Here is a 19469-nt window from a genome sequence, read left to right as displayed (position 1 = left end):
ATGTGTTTTAAGAGTGCCTTAAAAGAACAATAATGTTGTTTTAAAGCTCTCCAGGGCTTTGCTTCCATGGCAGGCATTGGGAGAAGCAGCACACTGACAAGGGCTTCTCCTGCTCAAGCATGAAAGCAGCTCGTGGACAATTTTGGGGAGGGATTCTCTCCTGAAAGGCACCTCAAATCCACCTGCAGACCACACCCCAAAGGCTTGGCATCTTACCTACTGAAAGCAAGGAACTGCAGGATTATTTCATTGCTCTGCAGAGCATCAGCTTCCTCCAGCTGAGGACTGAAGCTCGTGGGGTCCAGGGGCTCTGCAATCTCCACAGGCTCCTTGTTGCAGTCCAGGATTTCTGGAAAGCCAGAGGCATGCAGGAGCGCCAGGGAAGCACGAGAGCACACGGTGCTGGAACTGGCAGAGAAACGGGGTTGAGTTCTGCAATAATGACCACCCCAACCCAGGCCCTCCCTTGGCACGCTCAGCGTGCTGCGGTGCCCGGAGAGGCTGCTCAGCCCCGCCACGGCATCACTCCCCCAGCACCATCAGAGCCCCACCTGCCTGCCGGCAGCCCCACGGCCACGATGGGCGCCTGGGCGGGCGCGAAGGGCAGCTCCCGCAGCTGCTCGCTGCCGGAGGGGTCCAGGTCCGGGGAGCCAGGGTGCAGGTCGGCCTCCAGGTGCGTGATGCCAGCCACGTGCCAGGGCACAGCAGGCTCGGCGCGAGCGGTGCCGGGGGCTCTGAGCATGCGGGTGTCCCGTGATGTCCCACGGGGCCGGGGCACCAGGGCGCTGCTGCTCCGCGGCAGAGGGGGCTCGCCCTTACCGCACGGCGAGGCCGAGAGCTCAGAGAGCGACAACTGGAAAGGAAAAGGATACTGTGAGCATGCTGGCACTGCCCAGGGAAAAAACACCACGACGCTGCAAGCACTGCAAGAAGTCTCCACGGGCTAGGTGGGCCAGAAAGCACTTATTTTCAAGCAGTCCGTGCAGTTCAAATGCTGTTTGCTTTGAGATTTGGCTCAGCAGCATCTCTGCTCTGCTTAGAAGCAGCACAGCTTGGCTGCCTGTGGGTTCACACCTCTGCTTTTTGCTTTAGCTGCTGTGCTGTGCTTTCTCTTGCAAAGGGAGGAATAAGAAAATGCAGCAGAAAGATCAAAGAGTTCAATGCGGTCCTATGAAGCATTTCATTTCATCAAAAATATTTGTGTGCACTGATCCCTGCATCAAGATACAAAAACCAGAGATTTCAGTATTTATAGCTCATCTTAAATCCTGATAGCTCTCTGTGAAGAAATCATTGTCAGAACGTACCGTGGACAATAGTGCCCAGCAAATCTGGGTTATCAAAAACCAGACCAGCCCTTAAAAAGGTATTTGGGGTGTGAAAACAGCTCAGAAAATTCTGCCCAGCAAATTATGTGCAGAATTTGTTTTGTTCCCTCTGCGAAAGTGGATTTTAGCCGCATTTTTGGTGTTACTTGGCCCTGGCAGCCCTGAAAATGAGCAGTTAACAGGACTTTGAGCATGTTCTCAGCAATTGGACCACATTACGTGATGTGGAAATGCCGCTGGTTGCTGCCAGTGCCCACACAGCTCGGCAACACAACCGCACAGGCAAGGCACACACCCAGCAGGGCTTGCACAGCACGGCTTCAGGGGAAGAAAATCTCCACAAAACAAACATACCAAGGTAACAATCTTCGTTAGCATTACCGGTAACAAATTATGAAAAAAAAAGTAGTAGGGGTACATATTTTAAAATTCCTCTGCTCCAGCACCAGTGGTCTGCGTGGATCGGAGGAGCCACCCTTGGGGCCGTGCCCCTGGGCTCCCCACCCCACGACCTGCCCCACATTCCGGCTGGTCCCCGCGGCACGGCCCACACGCAGCACAAGGCCCCCAGGGCAGCACTTACCCCTGGTCCCCGCGGGGAGGCCGCCAGGCGCAGCGGGGAGGGCAGACCTGCGGAGAGGCACAAGGAGATGCTCTGCTGAAGCCGTCGCCCAGCCCGAGTCTGCTGCACCCGCATCCAGCCCAGCCCTCACCACGGTCTATTTTTCAGGAATGGAACCAGCTCAGCAAGGTGGCCTGCTGCCTCTCAACCCCCTGCCTGACTTATTTTTCCAATAAGAGTGCTACCTGGCGCGGGAACATGTAAGCCCATCTCCAGATTCATCGGTTATTTTGCTGGGAATTAGGCTAAATCTGCCAGGGAGAGTTTTCCTGCTGTAAAACGCAGCTCCTCCATCTCTAGACAGTGCGGCAGTTTCCCTTAAAGCCATGTGGCACTGGCTAAGTGGATTGCTTAATGAGACGTGAAAGTTTTTAGGATACTTAAGGTTTTCATAGCTCCTCCATTATTTCTTGTCACTACTTTCATCTGTTCGTACATTCATGCCCTGAAACAGTATGAGTTTTACTGTGTTTATATTTGGCTGGTCTGCTCGCTTGCTGGCACAGATGAACTCGCTGTTCCAGTAAGCAGCAAATCCTTTACAGCAGACAAGGAACACAGATGTTTTCTGGCAACGTTGGGACTTTATTTTGCTTTCTCGACCGCATATATTTCAGCTATTTCATTCTGACTATTGTCCAACGGAAATTGCCCTGTTTCCCTTATGTCAAAAATAATGTTTTCCCTCAATTACAATGACTTTGGCTGTTGTTTAAGCGACCGTGCGCAGAAGTACAAGGGGCACTAGAGCTGTCAGTACAGCAGAAGGTTTTCCAGCCCATCTTTTCGACCGTGGACTTAGCCGCACACACTGTTAAGCTGCTTGCACCGTCCTGTAAATGCTACAGGACATACCTCCTGCTCCATCCCATCCCAGGGGAAAAAACACCCACAGAAGCTGCCAGGCTCTGTCAAAAATGGGTGTCATGGCCTCCTGGGGAGCTGCTGGGCTCACTGCACGGCTCCAGGACCGGTGCTGTGGGCTGCTGGCAGCACCACTCGTCCCAGCGGCTGTCACAAGAACGGACCTGGCCTCGCAGGTCTCTTTAAGTGCAGCTGTGAGCTTACAATTGCTGTGAATGTCCTAAACAGGTAAAGCAAGCACCAGCTCTGATCACAGCAAACTACCTGTCCCAGGAGCTACCAAGCACTTAAACAGTGCTGCTGCTGAGTTAACCTGCAGAGCAGAGGCAACTGACTGCATCCCAGCCAGTGCACAGGAGTAAAGGAGCAGTGGCCGTGGGGCCACAACTCCCACGCCAAGCCTTACAAATGCACCTCCGGGCACGCTGCAGGACAAAGGGCCGCATGCCAGCTGTGTGCCCAGGGTCCTTGTCAGAGCACACAGCCACCAGCTTTCGTTCAACATTTCTGCCACTTGACCACATAACCAACCTCCAAAGCCATTTGCTTTTGGTGGGGAAGCCGGGATCAAGAAATCTTGAAGATGCAGCCACTGCCGCAGGGGAGCTGGGGCCATCCCCCAGAGAAGGGGGGAACGCGTTCAGGATGCCCCGAGCACGCTGCTCTCACGTGTCCAGGCAGCCCAGCACCTCCAGCATGGGCACAGAGGGTCACTGTCAGACCACATTCAGCCAGACTTCTCCTTTCACCATGCTGCAGTTCACCGAACTGACTGATACCAGCTGAAATGCATTCAAGAGAGATCTTTCAAGCAACATCAGGAAAAGAACAGCCTCAGAGCAATGTCAATGGCAGCCTAATCCAGCATATCCCAGCAAACTCCAACACCAAGAGCTAAACCTCTTAATTCTACCCTCAAAGATTTCTGCTTTAAAGCCCGTTAAACTAGCAAAGACAGCCCCAGAGGCAGCAAGCCTGAAGCTGGATGTGGGTCAGGGATTTCCCACGGCAAACCCATGGTGCCACTGCCATCTCGTGGAGGCGACGCAGCTCCGGAGCCGAGCGCAGGACCGACCGTGCAGCTCCCACGCCAACTGCATCACCCGACCTGCAGCCAGCGTGCTCCATCCCGTCTGGCAGCTGCAGCCTTGCTAGGCTCACCAAAGGAGCCCTGTGAGCTCATGAAATATTCAGAGGGAACCCCGCAGTCATTTGACACAGCCTGGCTGCTTGAGCAGGCAATTACACGGTTAAAACTGGCACTTGTCTGTACAGCAAAACGTTTACTAACAGATGACTTTTCTGGCAGTCCCTCAAGCACAAACGGTCCTATAGACTTCAGTAACAACACCCCATTAATAAGGTAATAAACTCACATATTGATGTTTAAACAGGCAGTTAAGTTGAGAGCAATCTGGTTTGCACATCCATAGATAAATTGAAAAAGATTAAAAACAAGGGAGCTGAGAGGCTTTCAGTGGAAGAGGAGCACCCTCCTCAGTAGAACACACAGGGGAACATCAAATTGCTCCAGAATGGACAAATAAGAAAACTTGTACAGGCCTATTTTGCTCCCAGTCCTACCTTGTGGGGTGGAAAGCACAGATTAAAACAGATCTATGGGTTTCTTCCCACTGATCAGGAAAGGGGAGAGCTGAGAGAAACAAAGCAGTGTGAACTGGAGCAGGTCTCCAAGAGCACTGGGTACTGACCAAACTCCATTCCCAAATCAAAGGAAGTTTTTTTAATTCCAAAAGACACAGATCGGTGCTGAGAATCCTACCATCTGGCACTCCCGTACTATATATATGCATACATACACACACACGCAGCCTGGTTTTTCCCAGCTCAACACTGGCACAGAACCCCTTGCGTTAGAGGTGTGTGCTGATTAAACGTGTGTTGCTGTCACGCTCTAGGAACCACAGCTCAACGAGATTATTTATTACTCAGCCTATAACTGACACCTCTTCTGTCCTCAACCATCTGGAAGGATTATGATTTCAAAGAGATAAGTAACAGTGTTGGCAGGGAGCAACGCATTGCTGGTGAGGCTGCGAGGCCCTTCCAGGAGTTTTTGGTGGTTTAGCACTGAAGCCCAAACGTTGTCAGAGTGAACCAGAATGGGGGTGGGCTGGTGGCACACCGCAAATTAGTGCGATTCTTGCACATGGCCCTGTGCTAATATCACAGGTGAATTTCAGAAGGTAAAAAGGAGAAGTGAGAGCTGAAACCAAACCAATGTAAACTCCATTCACTACAGTAATTCATAAACTTGTTCACTGAAAGTCACGTGAAGTTTGTTTTTTCTCTTGATCAGATACCAGTGCTACACTCTGTATTTTAAATGTCACCAACATGGAAAACACTCACTCAGAGATGGTGTAGGAGGCTTCTCTGACTCTTTCCTGGCTTTACTTGAGATATCTGTAGAAGTTGCAAGATTTTCTTCTGAATCAGTGGAAACGTGGAATTGGACAGTACCAGATGCAACTTGCTTCACCTGAATATTTGAAATTAAATACTTTTAGAGAAGGCTTGATACATACATACTCATACCTCTGAAAGCGGACCCAGTTCCCTCCCCCTGCTGCCAGAAGAACCACGCTGCAAGATGCAGGCACAGCCAGCATGGTTTGTAAGCTCCCAGACACCCGTGCCCTTGCACACCAACACTTGCAAACTCTGCCTGCAGCCACCCCAGGTATCAGATTCCTCTGAGTGAAGAACACACGCACACAGCCATCAGCTACTTAAAAGCACACTGCAGTGCAGGCACAGGTGCTCTGCCTTTCCCCCCAAACTGTGTACATGAATAACCCAGTCTTCAACAGAGCAAGCTATGTAGGCACCCACCCGTCTGTCTGCAGCAGAGAGCAGTCAGTGCAGTTCAACACTAACAGTTCTGAACACATCTCTGTGACTCTCCTCTGCGAGGTCTCAACCTGAGCAGTAACTTGCTTTTACTGATAAACTATAAACATGCTGGAGCAAGGCCTTCCTCTTTTCATTTGCATGTACATCGCTCAGAATAAAGCGGTTCAAGTCACGGAGGCCTCCGAGAAGCATCGCAATAAATAAGTGTGCTGACCAGCTCTGCACCGGCTCCATCGTGTGCTTACAGCGAAGCAGTGCTTGACACTAAGTGCAGTATATATAAGTATTCATGTGCACGGGCAAGGGGTGGAGGGCTGTTATCTTCCTTTTCGCATGACTCTTTATTCACTCAGACTTGCAAAAAGCTTCCCCATCACCCGGGCACTTGGAAAGGTTCTAGTAATGGAAAGCCTGTCTGGGAAAGCCTTCGGGGTGTTCAAGGGCATTTGTGGTGCAGAGGGAGAGGCAGCGGCGTCCCTTACCCCCTCGGAGCAGCATCCCTTACCTCCTCGGAGCTCTCGCTGTCGGCGGGGGCCCTGAAGACCAAGGCCTGGCCGGGGCTGCGGCGAGCACCACCGCGCAGGGGCAGCACCACCGGGGAGGAGTCGGTGCCCAGGAAGGGGCTCCAGAGCGCCCACCGCACCGCGTGCATGTCAGCCGCTGGGCCCAGGGCGCTGCCGGCCTCAGCCTGCGGGGCACACGGGACACGGTCAGCTCCGGGAAGGCAGGCAGGAACAGGACCTTTCTAAATGACTTCATCCATTCAAGGTTAAACACAACATTTCGGCCACAGCTGCACGCAGGTATGAATCCTGCTTTCTCGCTGTAATTATTGCACCATTCTTCCTCCTTGAGTACCTTTTGTTTTTGTCTGCTCTCTCCCAGCTTAACAAGCATATCACTGAAATGATTCCCTTCCCTGCATGCTACACTTGCAGAAGGCTAGGCAATCACACTCAAGGTAATTGTACCTTATCCCTTTACAAAATTACACAAAGGACTATACCTCCATATTATGGATCAGCAAAACACAATAAAATGCTTTTCAAAAATACTAGAGTTTTTTCGTCCTCTGTATATATTTAGCCCATGTAGGCTGGGATAAATAAAGACAATGCCACCCCTCCTTTTCTGCAGCAAGTCTTTTCCTTGGCCACTGTCTGCCTCCAGATGAACATTTTCAGCCCAGCAAGATAAACATAAGAGCTAGCAGACTTGACTGGGAATTTATCATCGCCACTGCCATAACAACCAGGACAATGCTCCACAGGACAAGAACTCGCCCCTGTTCAGCAGGTAATCAGGTCTCCACAAGGACACAGCACCCATTACGCTGCAGCCCTCTCACCCAAATAGCTGCACTAAATGACGGATTTTTGACCATCTGCTCCTCAAAGACAGGAAACCTATGCTAAGCAGAGGCCGAAGGCTTCCACTTACCCCAACGCCTCGCCAGCCTCCCCTTAAACCGAGGGAAATGGACAGACAGGCACCAAACCGAACTCGCAGCTCTCCACCAGCACCTGAAATCACTCCCACAGCTCCCTGCCGGCTGCTAATTATGGCCCCGCAATCGGCTCTGGGATTAAGTGCACACAGGAAGGGCAGAGGGAGCGGGGGCGATGGCAGGGTGGACGCGTGCCCCCCGGCGGGGAGCACCGCGGGCCCACACGGGTCTGGCACTGCAGGGACACTGCACAGCCAAGCACCTGGATCCCCATCTCCGCAGGTCCTCAGGTTTCAGCTTTTTAAGCGAGGTGAATTCAACACCTGACTTCCGATGGCACAGCTCCTCTCTGCTTCTCCTCCCCCAGTCAATACAAATTTTAAATCCCTTCGGCCTGGCACACACGTGCCACTTTTCAAAACATCCATTTTTCCGTTTTGTTCTGGACAGCCCTAATGAGAGAAGACATTTACTGCATTACCAACGACCCTCTCCCTGCCGCCTTAGCAGGACAATTAGGGACTCATAACGAATCAATTGCTATCGATTCAGCCACGCAGCTGGAACAGCGCTCTGGAGGAGCACCAGGGAAGTGCACCCGCAGCCCCACTCACCAAGGGACAGGGACGTGTCTCACTACGAGCTCCCCGCTGGCCCAGCAACCTCCTGTCCCCAAAACCAGGCCGTCCCCATCCCATCTGAGCTGCCGCTCACTAAGCCACCGAAGGGCAACATCCATCTGTGCAGAGTCGCATGGCACAGCCTGGCTGTCAGCACCTCCACTGAATGATATAGCTAAAAAAACTTATAAATCATCAGTAAATTCACACTAACAGGCATGATCTCTGCAAGCGCAGTTAGTACAGAGATTTCTCATGGTTTTAAGATCCTGAATACATCAGATTTCAGCTCCCAAAAAAACCTCGGCGCTTCAGAGAAAAATGAACATGAGGGGTTAATCTCTTTTCAGCATAAATGCTAAATTCTAAAGAAAAGTCTCTTTTAAATTAAAAAAGCTGAAGTTTTCCAAATTGGTTTGCCAGAACACTCCAGGACTGCTGCAGGCTAAATTTCTCCATATACATATACACAGTGGAAAAATTTAACAACATATAATTAAAATGATTTAATAAGCCCATTTGCAACACATTACACATAGTGCTGCAGAAAGCACTCTGACATTTTGATGGGAGACATTTGCCTCCCTTCCTACAGAGCGAGGCAGTTCTTTAGATACCCTTCACGAGCAACAAAAGGAGCTATTGTTTGATCCTGGAAGACACTGTGCCGCCAGGAACAATGTTCCCCCCCACCTCAAAGTTTTCTACTGTTCAAACGCAGAAGCGGATATTTAAGTGTGATGGCAGCAGAGATCCCCAGCAGTCGTTAGAACTAATGGAAAGAGGCACGCTTGTGAGACAGCCTGATGAGCCTCCAACGCTGCGGGCCAGCAGGGGGGCAGCAGAAGGGCTGCCCGGAGGCATTTTGGTGCTGGGAGGAGCTGCACCAAGGCAGAGCCCTGGTCCTTCAGCAAGCCCCATACAGCTGGCCAGGGCTGGGCTCATCCTAAAAGATGCTGAGAGATCAACGAGCCACAGGTACTCACAATTCCAACTGAGAAGGCCAAGGATGCACTGAATAATTACACATGGAAAAGTAGTACCTAGAGCTAGCACTCACATATTTTTAGTAGTTTTTACCAAGATGAATAATTCTGCTGTTGGAAGCATTCCTTTACTGGGAGTGCTTTCTCTTCTCCTTGATGTTCCTCACCTGCAGATCTGACATACTAGCCAACAAGAATTAGTAAAAGCCAAACGACTGGGTTTCCCCCTAGAGCATTTAATGGGTGAGCAGAGCAGGCCACAGCAAAGAGGGACAGTGGGGAAAAGCAAGGGGAAGCAACGAAGCAATTCACCCAGCACTAAGATCCTGCGACGGTTCTGGTTCACAGAAAGCACTTCATTTTTCAGAAATAACTAAAGGGCAGCAGTGTGTTACAATAAGGAAGAAAAATGCACAAAATCCTGAAACCCTGCAGAAACGGGAGTTCTGAATCAGAAAATCCTGCAACTCTACAACCCATGTCCCAGAGATAGCTCACAGAAATAACAAGTGTTTTGAGCCTTGGTTCTCTGATTTTTGAGGTCAACCAAGTCCCAAGGGCACAACATAATGCTGTTCTGCAGCGTTAACCATTTCTGTGGAAAACACTGTGCTTTCTTTTTAAAAGATAAGGCATAAGATTGCTACAACAGGGGGATGAAAACAGTGAAAAATAACATAACCACCACTTTTAAAGACAGCAAAATTTTCTAATATGCTCAGAAAAAGCTCTCTCCCAACCTAAATTACATTGTTTGTGGCATTTATAAGGGTGTCTCTTTAGCAAATTCAAAAAAATCTCTATCACAGATGCCACAGCGTACAGTTTATCTGAACCATTCTCTTCACGCTACCCAATGGTGGGACCTCCAACACCCTTCCTGTCTGTCCCAAGTCCTTACTGAATGTGTTGCTCAGGATCATTCCTAAGTGCCGTGCTCATGCTGCCCTGATGTCTTCTGCACCCCACGTCCCAGCTGGCGGGACGGGGCCGCGTGGTGGAGGAGCCCCCCGGTGCCTGCACTGACCCCATGGGGCTCAGCACAGTGCTGAGGCTGCCCCCATCACAGCCCCCACGGCACCTGAGGGAGCCCAGGCAGGCTCCGGTCAGCCGGGGCAGACTTTACCCATTAACAACCAACGGGGACACCACAGCACAGCCATCTGCCCCCAGGGCCCTCCCCGACACCCCTGCCCTACCTTGCTGCTGGCTCCGGCCGCGGCGCAGACTACGTACTCCAGCTGGAAGCAGACCCCGAAGGCGGGGTGAGGAACCATCTCGCTCAGCTGCAGGCGGCTCCTCAGAAGCAGGGCCTGGCCCGCCGCGCTGCGGAGGGGCAGAGGAGGAGGAGGTGGAGGAAGGCCCGGGCTGCAGCCCCACGGGCAGCACGGGGAGGGGGCCACAGGCACCCTTACCTGGCCGGGGGGCCGTCGGGCCGTCCGCGGGCCACCTCCGCCGCCGGCAGCAGCACGGCCACCTGCGGCGCCTGGACAAAGCGCAGGCCGTTGTGGACGCCGACACGCAGCCGCCGCTCCTGCACCGACAGCGCGCTGCCGGCGGGCCGGGCGCTCACCTGCCAGGGGGACAGGAGGGGTCAGGGACAGACCGACAGCGGCCCTGCGCCCACACCAGGCCCCAGAGCAGAGACCTCCCATATCGCAGTGGGAAACCAGCCCCAAGAGGGGCTCTGCATGGCTCGGGGCCAGGTGCACAATGACACAGGGACACTCAGCACCCGAAACTGGGACATGTGTGGTCAGTCAGAAACCGACAGAAATGCACCCTGCCCCAGAGCGAGCGCTAGGTATTAACGTGTTCCGTCTTTACAGCAGCCGGTGCAGGCCTGACAAATAAGCAGGCCTTGGCAGGGGGCCTCCCTGCTCACAGCACTGTGATGCAGAATGAAGCTCACAAGAATGAGCATTAAATCTTTTCTTTGCCTTCTCCATGGCAGAGCTGACCAAAATTCTGCTGATTAGTGTCTGGATATTCAACACAAATCCTACATAAAGCACCTGTGTACTACTAATCCAAAAGAATCTACAAGATAAAGCAAGAAAAAGGCTTTCACAGCAGAAAAAATGGACATTCTAAGCAAAACAAACACTCCTGTGCAATTTATCTGAATGCTTCCTCTTTTCTTCCTGAAAACACGGCAGTGGCATATTGCTCATTTGCTGTACTTTCTCCCAGGGTAATTATATTGGCACTACCTTAAGCAAGCGGTCACTGTTCAGTAACTCCAGCAGCTCTTCCTCGAATTTCTCCAGAGAAGGGTACAGCCTGATGGAGAGCTTGTCCAGGTAGCAGGTGACCGACTTCATGAGCCGCGGTTTCAGAAAGCAGTCACCTGCAAAGACAAGAGGCCGGCCGTGGGTAACGCTGCAGAGCCAGGGGCAGTGCTGGCTCGGAGCCGTCAGACCAAACCTGAGCAGCAAACAGCACCAGGATGGGCGCAGGGCGGCAGTGTGCCCCCAGCACCCCACACAGCCCTGGCTTTTTAACAGCAACAAAGAAATGAACAGAACAGGTAGCGTCCCTAGCCAGTGAAGCACCATTTTGATGTGCAAGCACAAGCCAGGAAAGCTAGGTGGGATTTCAGTGCCAGAGGTTTTCTTCTGTCAACCACCAGGTGGGACCGCTGCTCTGTGCCTACACACAGCTCCGTACACACAGACCCCTGCCACGGGACGCAGGGATGTGTAACAGGTGCCAGAGCTGCTGGGTTTCATCCTGCTGCCAGTTTTCTGTCTGAAGTCAAGGGCTCCTCCAGCCATCCCCAGCTGCAGCCTCTGCCTGCTCCACTCTCATGTAGCGCCCTCAGCAGCACCAGGGACCCACCTGCTTTGGAGACCTCGCTGTACTATGTGCGGCTTTAACATTAATTGATACAACCCAGGAACTGGTTAACAGCAGGGTTTTCCATGCAGTAAATTGAAGAATAATTCCTCTGCCAAATTGATGGTACTGTCTTTCTGTTCTTTGAGTTTCCAGATCACGTCATTTCAGTCAGATCAACGCGAACTGCAAGGCTGGCATCCATAAGGCAAGATTTATGAGGGCTGCGTGTGGGAGAAGCTCATCCCTCTGGACCTGCCAGCTCTCTAACTACCCAGAGCACCACCACGAACAAGGACAATCTTAAACAAGCTGCACGGGCTTCTCCTAAGACTCCTCTGAATGACTCTAATTAAACCAACCATTATTTATCCCTTGCATTTTCCCAGGAGCAAAGCAATTAACAGAAAAGAGAGCAGAATGAAGCCACGCAGACATATTTCAGGACTGGATACAAATGCCACGATTGCTTCTCCACCACAGGGGAGTTCCAGAGAAGTCCGTGACATTTCTGTCCAAGTGGAAAGCAGAGAGAATGAGCCCCACAGGTCACGCTGGTGTTCTGGGGGCTGTTTTTAACACCCTGAGCACAGAAGAGAGACTGTAAAGCCAAAGAGCAGTAGGACCTGCAGCCCACCCTCCACCAACGCACAGACTGAGCCTGCAGCAGGGGGAAAGCCTCCCACAGGCACCTGCAGCCCACCTGGCTTGGCTGGTGACCCCTGGGAGTCGGAGCACAACTGGCTCCGGGCTGGGCACCCACAGCAGGCAGCCTGCGCTGCCAGCACATGCACAGCACCACGCTGAAGGGATATGGAGGCAGAAGGCACCACTGGAGCTCAAGCAGAAAATATCCAATGTGGCTTTGACATTGCAGAGAAGTCACAAACCAAGCTCACTGCAAACCTTTCTTTTGTCACTTTTTTCTACCAATATCTTTTGCACATCACTGATGCACGACTCAGGATGCAGCAGCAGCGAGGTACGGATGCCTGCCTGCTCCGGCTGCCAGCGGGTTTTGCTAGTACAATAAAAGTGAATCAGTGCTGCCTGCAAGTAGAGCAGGGTGAGAGAAGAAGGCCAACAGGGAGCACGAGCCTGGCTCCCAACAGACACACACTAGAGCCGCTCGCAGGGGCTCACTCTCACGGCCGGGGAGGCAGAGGTGCATGAGCAGGACTGCAGGAGCAGCCCCGAGCAGCCCTGCGTCACCCTGCAGTTTGATACCCGCAGCGGTGGGACTCAAGGGGCCCTTACTTGTGTCTCCGTGCGCAGGGAGCAAGCCAGGGATTTTCTGCAGCCCAGACACCAGAAGGTTTTCAGGCAGGAGGTGAAATATCGTCTCCAGGGGTGGGTGGGCCTTCAGGGTGTACTGCAGGTGGCTGTTCTCCATTATTGTCATGTATTTGTTCTCTAAATAAGAGAAAACATTATGAAATGAAAAAAGCAATGGGAAGAGAACTTTACAGTGCTGCTGTCAGTTGAAGAAACCATTATCAATAAAGGCACATGTCATGAGCAAAGCAAAACCTGAATTTGACAAGTTTCTCCTGCTGACAATACACCACATTCCTGAACACGGATTCCCTATTCCCCTAAACTCCCCCGTGCCAGGAAATTTATGGGAGTCTGGCAGCAAAAGCACAAGATGGGGAAAACCAAACCTACGTGAGCTCCGATGGGCAGTGCATGTTCCCGGGCAGCACAGCACATCCTCTGACCACAACCAACTCGCTCCCGAGTCGCTGGGAAGCACATGCTGCCCACCGGCACCGCAGTGAGAAGGCACCGCACCGTGCATCGACATGGCACAGCCCCGGGGTTTTCGGAAGAATCTTAAGACACATCTCTGCTTTCCAGAGAAGAAACGTGAATATTTTCTCAGATTTAAGAAGTTAAACCATTTTCATATCAAATGGAAAAACAGAGGTACTCTTCCTTTCTGGCTACAAGGAACATACACTATTTCTAGCAACTGTGCTGACACCCTGAGTGCTTGGGAAGGAACATTACTCAGAAGCAGATTATTCCTCTCCAACAGCACCAGACCCAAGATGCCTTCTCCAGACAAAAAGCAATGTATCGACAGCAGAAAGCTTTCCGATGGGCTGTCAGGGGCAGGCGTAATGTTCACCATTTTTCAAACATCCTTAATAACCATCAGTACAGGGTAAGCACAGAATTTGTCCCCGTCACTTGTCAGTGCATCTCAGCACCAGCAGGCATGTGTGTATTTCCAGCGCAAGGACACTTCCCTGCTTTGCCAGACAGAGAGAGGCATCTCACACAAGGTGACTTTCATTGAAGAGCCTCACCTGGGACAATGCAGCTATCAGCTTCCAAATCCAACACGTCTTTTTGGAACAGAAACCCATAACCCTTACATTTTCTTTCTACTGCATTGCTTAGGAAAGCATTTCTAACTCTATACCCATTTCCCCTGAAATGTGCCAAAACAGTACAAAATTTCCTCTGCTTTCACCATGCAATGGGGACATCACTTCTCAAAATGAGCCAAAGTAATAACCATGTATTCAAACAGTTATTTTTTGCATCAGATCTCAGACTCATGTTCTCAATTTTTTTTTTGTCGTGGTACTGAAACCCACCATGCAACTCCAGTGCTTGAAAGGAGAAGGCACGCTTCTGCTTAGCACTGCGAGGGCACAGACCATGCATCTTTTGCCTCCAGCAAACAAACACGATACCTATTTGGATAACAAAAACTGCAAAGAAAGGAGTGATACTAGTATCTTGCTGCTGCTTACTTTCTACAGGGTCCTGGAAAAGTGGATGCAGTAAGGCACGTGGTGTCCCATGGTACAGCTTGAGTCTGAAACCAAAGAGCACGAACCAAACGTGAAGCATTCAGTAAACCCATCCTGAAGCACATTTCCTGCAACTCTTCTGCTCAAAAAAAGAAGCCAAGTTCCTACTCTCTAACATGATACAAACAGTAGGGGGAAAAATATGCATCACTTAATAACCCCACCGTTGCCTTTCTAATAACAAAAACCTTTTTTCTAAAAGCTAGGTTTGTTTCTGCAGCCCCAGGACCACCTCTTCTCCCCCCAGAAGCAATTGTGCCCCACTCTCAGAGAGGCCCCGGTGCAGGGAAGCCCTGGGGCCAGCAGTACCTACACTCTGTCCTTGGCGGCCAGGTCCGTGGGATCCCACCTGCTGTCGAACAGGGGGATGAGCCCAAAGCCACACGACAGATCCCGGGAGGGCCCCTCCGGCGTCTGGGCTGTCGCCACCACCTCCACCACAGCCGTGATGCTGGGGTGGTTCAGCGAGGTGTGGAAGTAAACGGCCTGGAGGAGAGACAGGAAGGAAGGGAGAGAAGGGAGAGAAGGCATCTCAGAGCTGGTGGCAGCAGCTGCTGGCAAGGACATGTCACACAGACAGCGAGCACTGCAAAAAGAACAGGGAGGAGACGACGACGATGCCCGTTTCACAGGATGTGCATGGTGCCAGGTCCAGCTAAGGCATCGGGCTGGGTGTGCCGTGGGCTGCAGGAGCAGCTGGTCCCTTGGGCTCACCAGCTGGCGGGGGCCCCCAGGCCCCAGCAGCACAGCACAAGGCAGGGGTGAAGGGGACAGGACACAGGTCACCTCCCAGGGACAGGATTTAGAGTGGGGTTAATCTTTCTATTAAAAACTCATTATCACGGTGTCCCAGAGAAAACATTTGCTGTAATCACAGACTGTCAGGAAGGGATAACAGAGAGAGACATTATCGCATCATCCCAGAGAAATAAATCGTTATTCTATTATCTTTTATTGCAAAATGCTGAAATAATGACCACCAGCTGCTGACAAGTGGTCAGGCTGCAGGAGACTGATGCTATGACTTGCAAAGGAAAAAGTCGTTAAAGTGAGTCCATTGTTAAAATAAGTTTACAGTTGTCTCCTTAAAAGCTAACAGGTTCAATAACGCTTTCTTCTCTGCTGAGCCCTACACCAAGGCAGCACGAATCCTCCTCCCAGCAGAGGTAACCTCACGTTTGCCACCCTCGTGGGGCCACACTTGCCCTGCCCAGAGACCCGCTGCTGAGCTCGCTCCTCTGGTGACGCCGCGGTCACGGGGATGGTGCTCAAAGTGCGGGCTGTGCAGCACGTGGAACAGTGCAGTGGTTCTCTCTCCTTGCAGCACTCCGTGCCATAGCTTCCTCCATCTCTATTCAAAAAGCACGGGTTGAGTGATGATTAAAACACCCCAGGAAGAAATGCATATGCCAGTGTCCCTCAGATGCCATTACCGATTTAAATAAATCAAGGAGCACAGCTCTAATCTATGCTAAACTTCATCCTTGGCGCAATGCATTGACTGAAGTGGAAATAAAGGTTATAATTAGACAGCGTCCTGACCAAGGAGATGAAATCTCAGCTGCAATCGATGTCTGTGCTGCGGGGATCTGCAGCCTCCCCCCCCGCTGTGCAGAGCAGCAACAGGAGCAATGCCGCCGGCTGCACACCCAAGGACCCGTGCAAGGTTTTGTCTCAGGGTAGCGGGCAGGACAGGGGACGCCGTGTTTTGCTGATAATCCTGACAGATAAAAGCATGGCTTTGTGCGAGTTTAATACCAGGTAATGAGAAAGAGCTGCTGCTGGCACTGCTGCTCAGCCCCTTTCCACGTCTGAAGAAACACTGCACTCTGCTGCTGGCACAGCGGCACAGCAGGCAGCAGCACGAACCACCGGCTGCTACCACAGCACTGCCCAGCCTGAGCTCACAGGATGCCTGAACTTCCCCAAAAGAATAAATTGTACATAAAAGATTAATAACTGCACCTTAATGGACAACATCTGAGATGTACGAAGCCAAAAGATTATGAAGCACCAGAAGGAAAAAGGGGTTGTTGCTGTTTCCTATAGTAAAGGCATACGTAGAGAAGAACAGTGGTAAAATAAACTGCTGCAGAAAAAGCTCAGCAGGGAAAATAGGCACGGCATAAGACAGACAATGAACCAGAGCCCATAAACACTTGGGAATTGCTATTTTAAAAATGCTCATGCTACTTTAAAACAGCACGCCCTCCTGCTCCACCCCAGTGCAAAGACAGACTGCTCAGGTTAAATCCCTGCCGAACACCTCTCTCCTGGCCGCATGTTGCAGCCCAGCCCGCCCAGGAACGCGTGCTCACCCCATACCTCATTGAACACCACCCTGGGGCGCTGCTGCGGGGCGCTGCGGGGGGTCCTGGCGCTGCTCCGCCAGGTCCGGCCGAAGAAGTGGTGATAGGCGACATCGAACAGGGACAGGCGCAGCTGGAACTCCACGCCCGCCGAGCCGCCCGCCGCTCGCTGCAACACAGAGGAAAACAGGCACGGGGGCTGCGGGTCTCTGCAGGCACGGTACCCTCCCTGCCCCCAGACACAGGCAAAACACCCTGCACAAAAGCACAGCAAACTCCTGCTTCCTAACTGATGCTGAAGAAGCAGGTGTGTGGCCAAGTGTGCCATCAACAAACTGCCATCGTTCTGCCTGCATGCAGAAACTGCTGCTCGAGAGCCAGATGGACAATCTTTTTTACAGCCAGAGGTTACAAAAAGCCAAGCAAAAGCTGGACACTGAGTGTTAAACATCTCATAAAGTGAGAAAATATTTCTAAAATGTGACCCAGAGATTTTCATGTAAAAATGTTTACCTGCATTAAAAACCAACATGTAAAATTAACTCAGACAAAAACACATGGAATTTAGATATGGCCTCAAGTGATGTTACTGGGAGATTCACAGTTAGTTCCCCTGCCAGAAAGAGTAATTTTGTTGTAATCTCAACCTCTTTGAGCTCTGGCCTGAAAACACAGCAAGTGCAATCCTCCTGTTGGCACCGCAATGAGCGGAAACCAAAGGCTTAGCAGGCAAACACTGATGGTAAAGCACTAAGTGACTTTCGTGGCCAAGATGAAGTGACACATTTTGTGCTTGTCATTTCTGATTTTCAATATTGTGAGCTGCAGTACTGAAAATGAGAATGTTTTTAAGTTCTGAGCTCAGTTCCTACCTTTAAAATCTTTATAAAAAAACAGCCGCAGAACCTGAATTTGTGCATGGCTTTGCCTTTTCAGCAAGCACAAGATCAGGCCATCAAGAATGAACCAGGCAAGACCGGGCTGCCTCTGCCTGTCCAGGGGCACAGCAGCACCTCCTGCCCAAACCCCACTACTGCAAACCTCACCCGGAGAAGTTCCAACCTCACAAGCCTGCAGCAGCGCCGGGTCGCTGGAGCAGACCAAGCAGCGTCCCATTTTTCTAATGGGTACACAAGAGGATTTTGAACCAACATGGCATTTTTCTGCAAAGGCTTTGGGGTGTGTGTGTTCTTTTGTTTTTTCAGCCAGCCCAAGGGCACCAGCAGAGCACTCCTTTACCTGCGTGATGACAGTCCCCTCGACGTACTTCAGGACACACTGAAAAGCCGTTGACTCCTTCGGGATATTCCGCCTCCGCTGGGAGTGGGGAGGAACAGTGAGGTTTTGCAGAAAAATCCTTTCCCACTCGCTCATCTTGATGCTCAGAAGGTCACCTCTTCCTCCAGGCATCTGCTACAGAGAACGTTCATCTGGAAAAGAAAGCCCGTTTCAGGGAAGCGCATGCGCAGAAGATGGCACATGAAAGCTGGCATACGGAAAAACACTTGTAAGTGGCAGAGCAGCACAGATGTACGTTCCCAATACTGCGTGTTTTCTAGAACTCCTGGGCTCTCCGCCACCCTCAGATGGCTGACATGCCGGCCTTCTCTTTGGAGAGCTGAGCCGGAGTCCCGCGGAGCCAAAAGCACGGCTGCGAGGAGCCACTGAAGGCTACCCAAGGGTACGGCGAGCTGCTGCTGCTGGCGGCCCTGCAGCCCCCCCGGGGCTCCCCCTGCCGCACACCCAGGCCGGGGGCTCCCTGGGGGCTCTGCCCCACCGTAGGGGATGGCAAAGCGGGGTTGGGCCAGAGCAGGAGCAGGGGAAAACACCAGGGCTGGATACCCCGGCACACAGAGCCCACGTGTGCACGTAGCACACGCACAGACAGTGCTGGCAGTGCAGAGGTCGGACCATGGAGCTCCACGTGCAAACACGCATGTGTGCCAGGTACTTACGCACCACGCCGTGTACTTACCGTGCCACGTGCTCACACACGATGCTGTGTATCACACACGGTGCTGCGTACTGACACACCTGTGCCATCTATCACACGCACCATGGCGTGCACTTCCCCACACACCCATGCCATGTAATTACACGCCACGCTGCGCACTTCCACACCTGTGCCACGTACCACACACACCCGTGCCCCCCACACACACACACCACGTACCCCCCCACACACACACACCCGTGCCCCCCACACACACACACCCGTGCCCCCCACACACACACACCCGTGCCCCCCACACACACACACCACGTACCCCCCACGCACACACCACGTACTCACACACCCGCGCCGCGTACCCCCCCCACGCCGCGTACCCCGCACACCCGGGCCACGCCGTGCCCTCCCGGAGCCGGGAGCTGCCCGTGCCCCGCACCCGTTCCCAGCCGTGCCCGCACACCGCCACCCCCGGGGCCACGCCGCGAGCCCGGGCTGGAGGCCGCTGCGTGCACCCCCACGGGGCTGCGGCCCCGCCCGGGAGCTCCCCCCCGAGCCGAGCCGTGCCGAGCCGCCCGGCCCCGGCCCCGCCGGGCACCCACCGGCCCCGCCGCGTCCCGCCGCCATCTTCCCGGGCGCCACCACCGCGGGCCCGGGGGGTGCCGGTGCCCCCCCCGCCCGCCGCCCCGCCGCAGCCCGGAGCCCACAGCCCCCCCGTGCCCCCGGCACCGCCCGGCGGCGGGCAACCGGCCGCGGCCCCAGGGCCGGGCGGCGGCGGGGAGCGGAGGGGCCGGGGCCGGGC

General features: G+C 52.8%; 1 protein-coding gene across 22 annotated transcripts in view; it reads right to left on the bottom strand.

Moving 5' to 3' along the window:
* The window catches only part of NPHP4 (nephrocystin 4), a 53607-nt gene extending 34227 nt beyond the window's left edge, over positions 1–19380 (bottom strand). For 17 of the 22 annotated variants that reach the window (XM_083802824.1, XM_083802814.1, XM_083802822.1 and 14 more), the window contains exons 1-13: positions 17959–18883; positions 16736–16888; positions 14724–14896; positions 14351–14415; positions 12840–12995; positions 10958–11094; positions 10160–10317; positions 9944–10070; positions 6197–6379; positions 5188–5317; positions 1912–1958; positions 552–853; positions 217–408 (exon numbers count right to left, since the gene is read on the bottom strand). In XM_083802824.1, the coding sequence (XP_083658950.1) occupies positions 217–408; positions 552–853; positions 1912–1958; positions 5188–5317; positions 6197–6379; positions 9944–10070; positions 10160–10317; positions 10958–11094; positions 12840–12995; positions 14351–14415; positions 14724–14896; positions 16736–16888; positions 17959–18129 (1994 nt within the window). In that variant the 5' untranslated portion in view covers positions 18130–18883. Of the gene's footprint in view, positions 1–216; positions 409–551; positions 854–1911; positions 1959–5187; positions 5318–6196; positions 6380–9943; positions 10071–10159; positions 10318–10957; positions 11095–12839; positions 12996–14350; positions 14416–14719; positions 14897–16735; positions 16889–17958; positions 18885–19047; positions 19237–19269 lie in introns of those variants that run through there. The other 5 variants (XM_083802825.1, XM_083802809.1, XM_083802806.1 and 2 more) reach the window with 5 other exon arrangements.
* Positions 19381–19469: the final 89 nt, after the last annotated feature.

Source organism: Anser anser, assembly GCF_964211835.1.
Source record: "Anser anser genome assembly, chromosome: 17".
NCBI classification, from domain to species: Eukaryota; Metazoa; Chordata; class Aves; order Anseriformes; family Anatidae; genus Anser; species Anser anser.
Note: the sequence above shows the minus strand (reverse complement) of the source record. Positions and strands in the feature narration are given on the sequence as shown.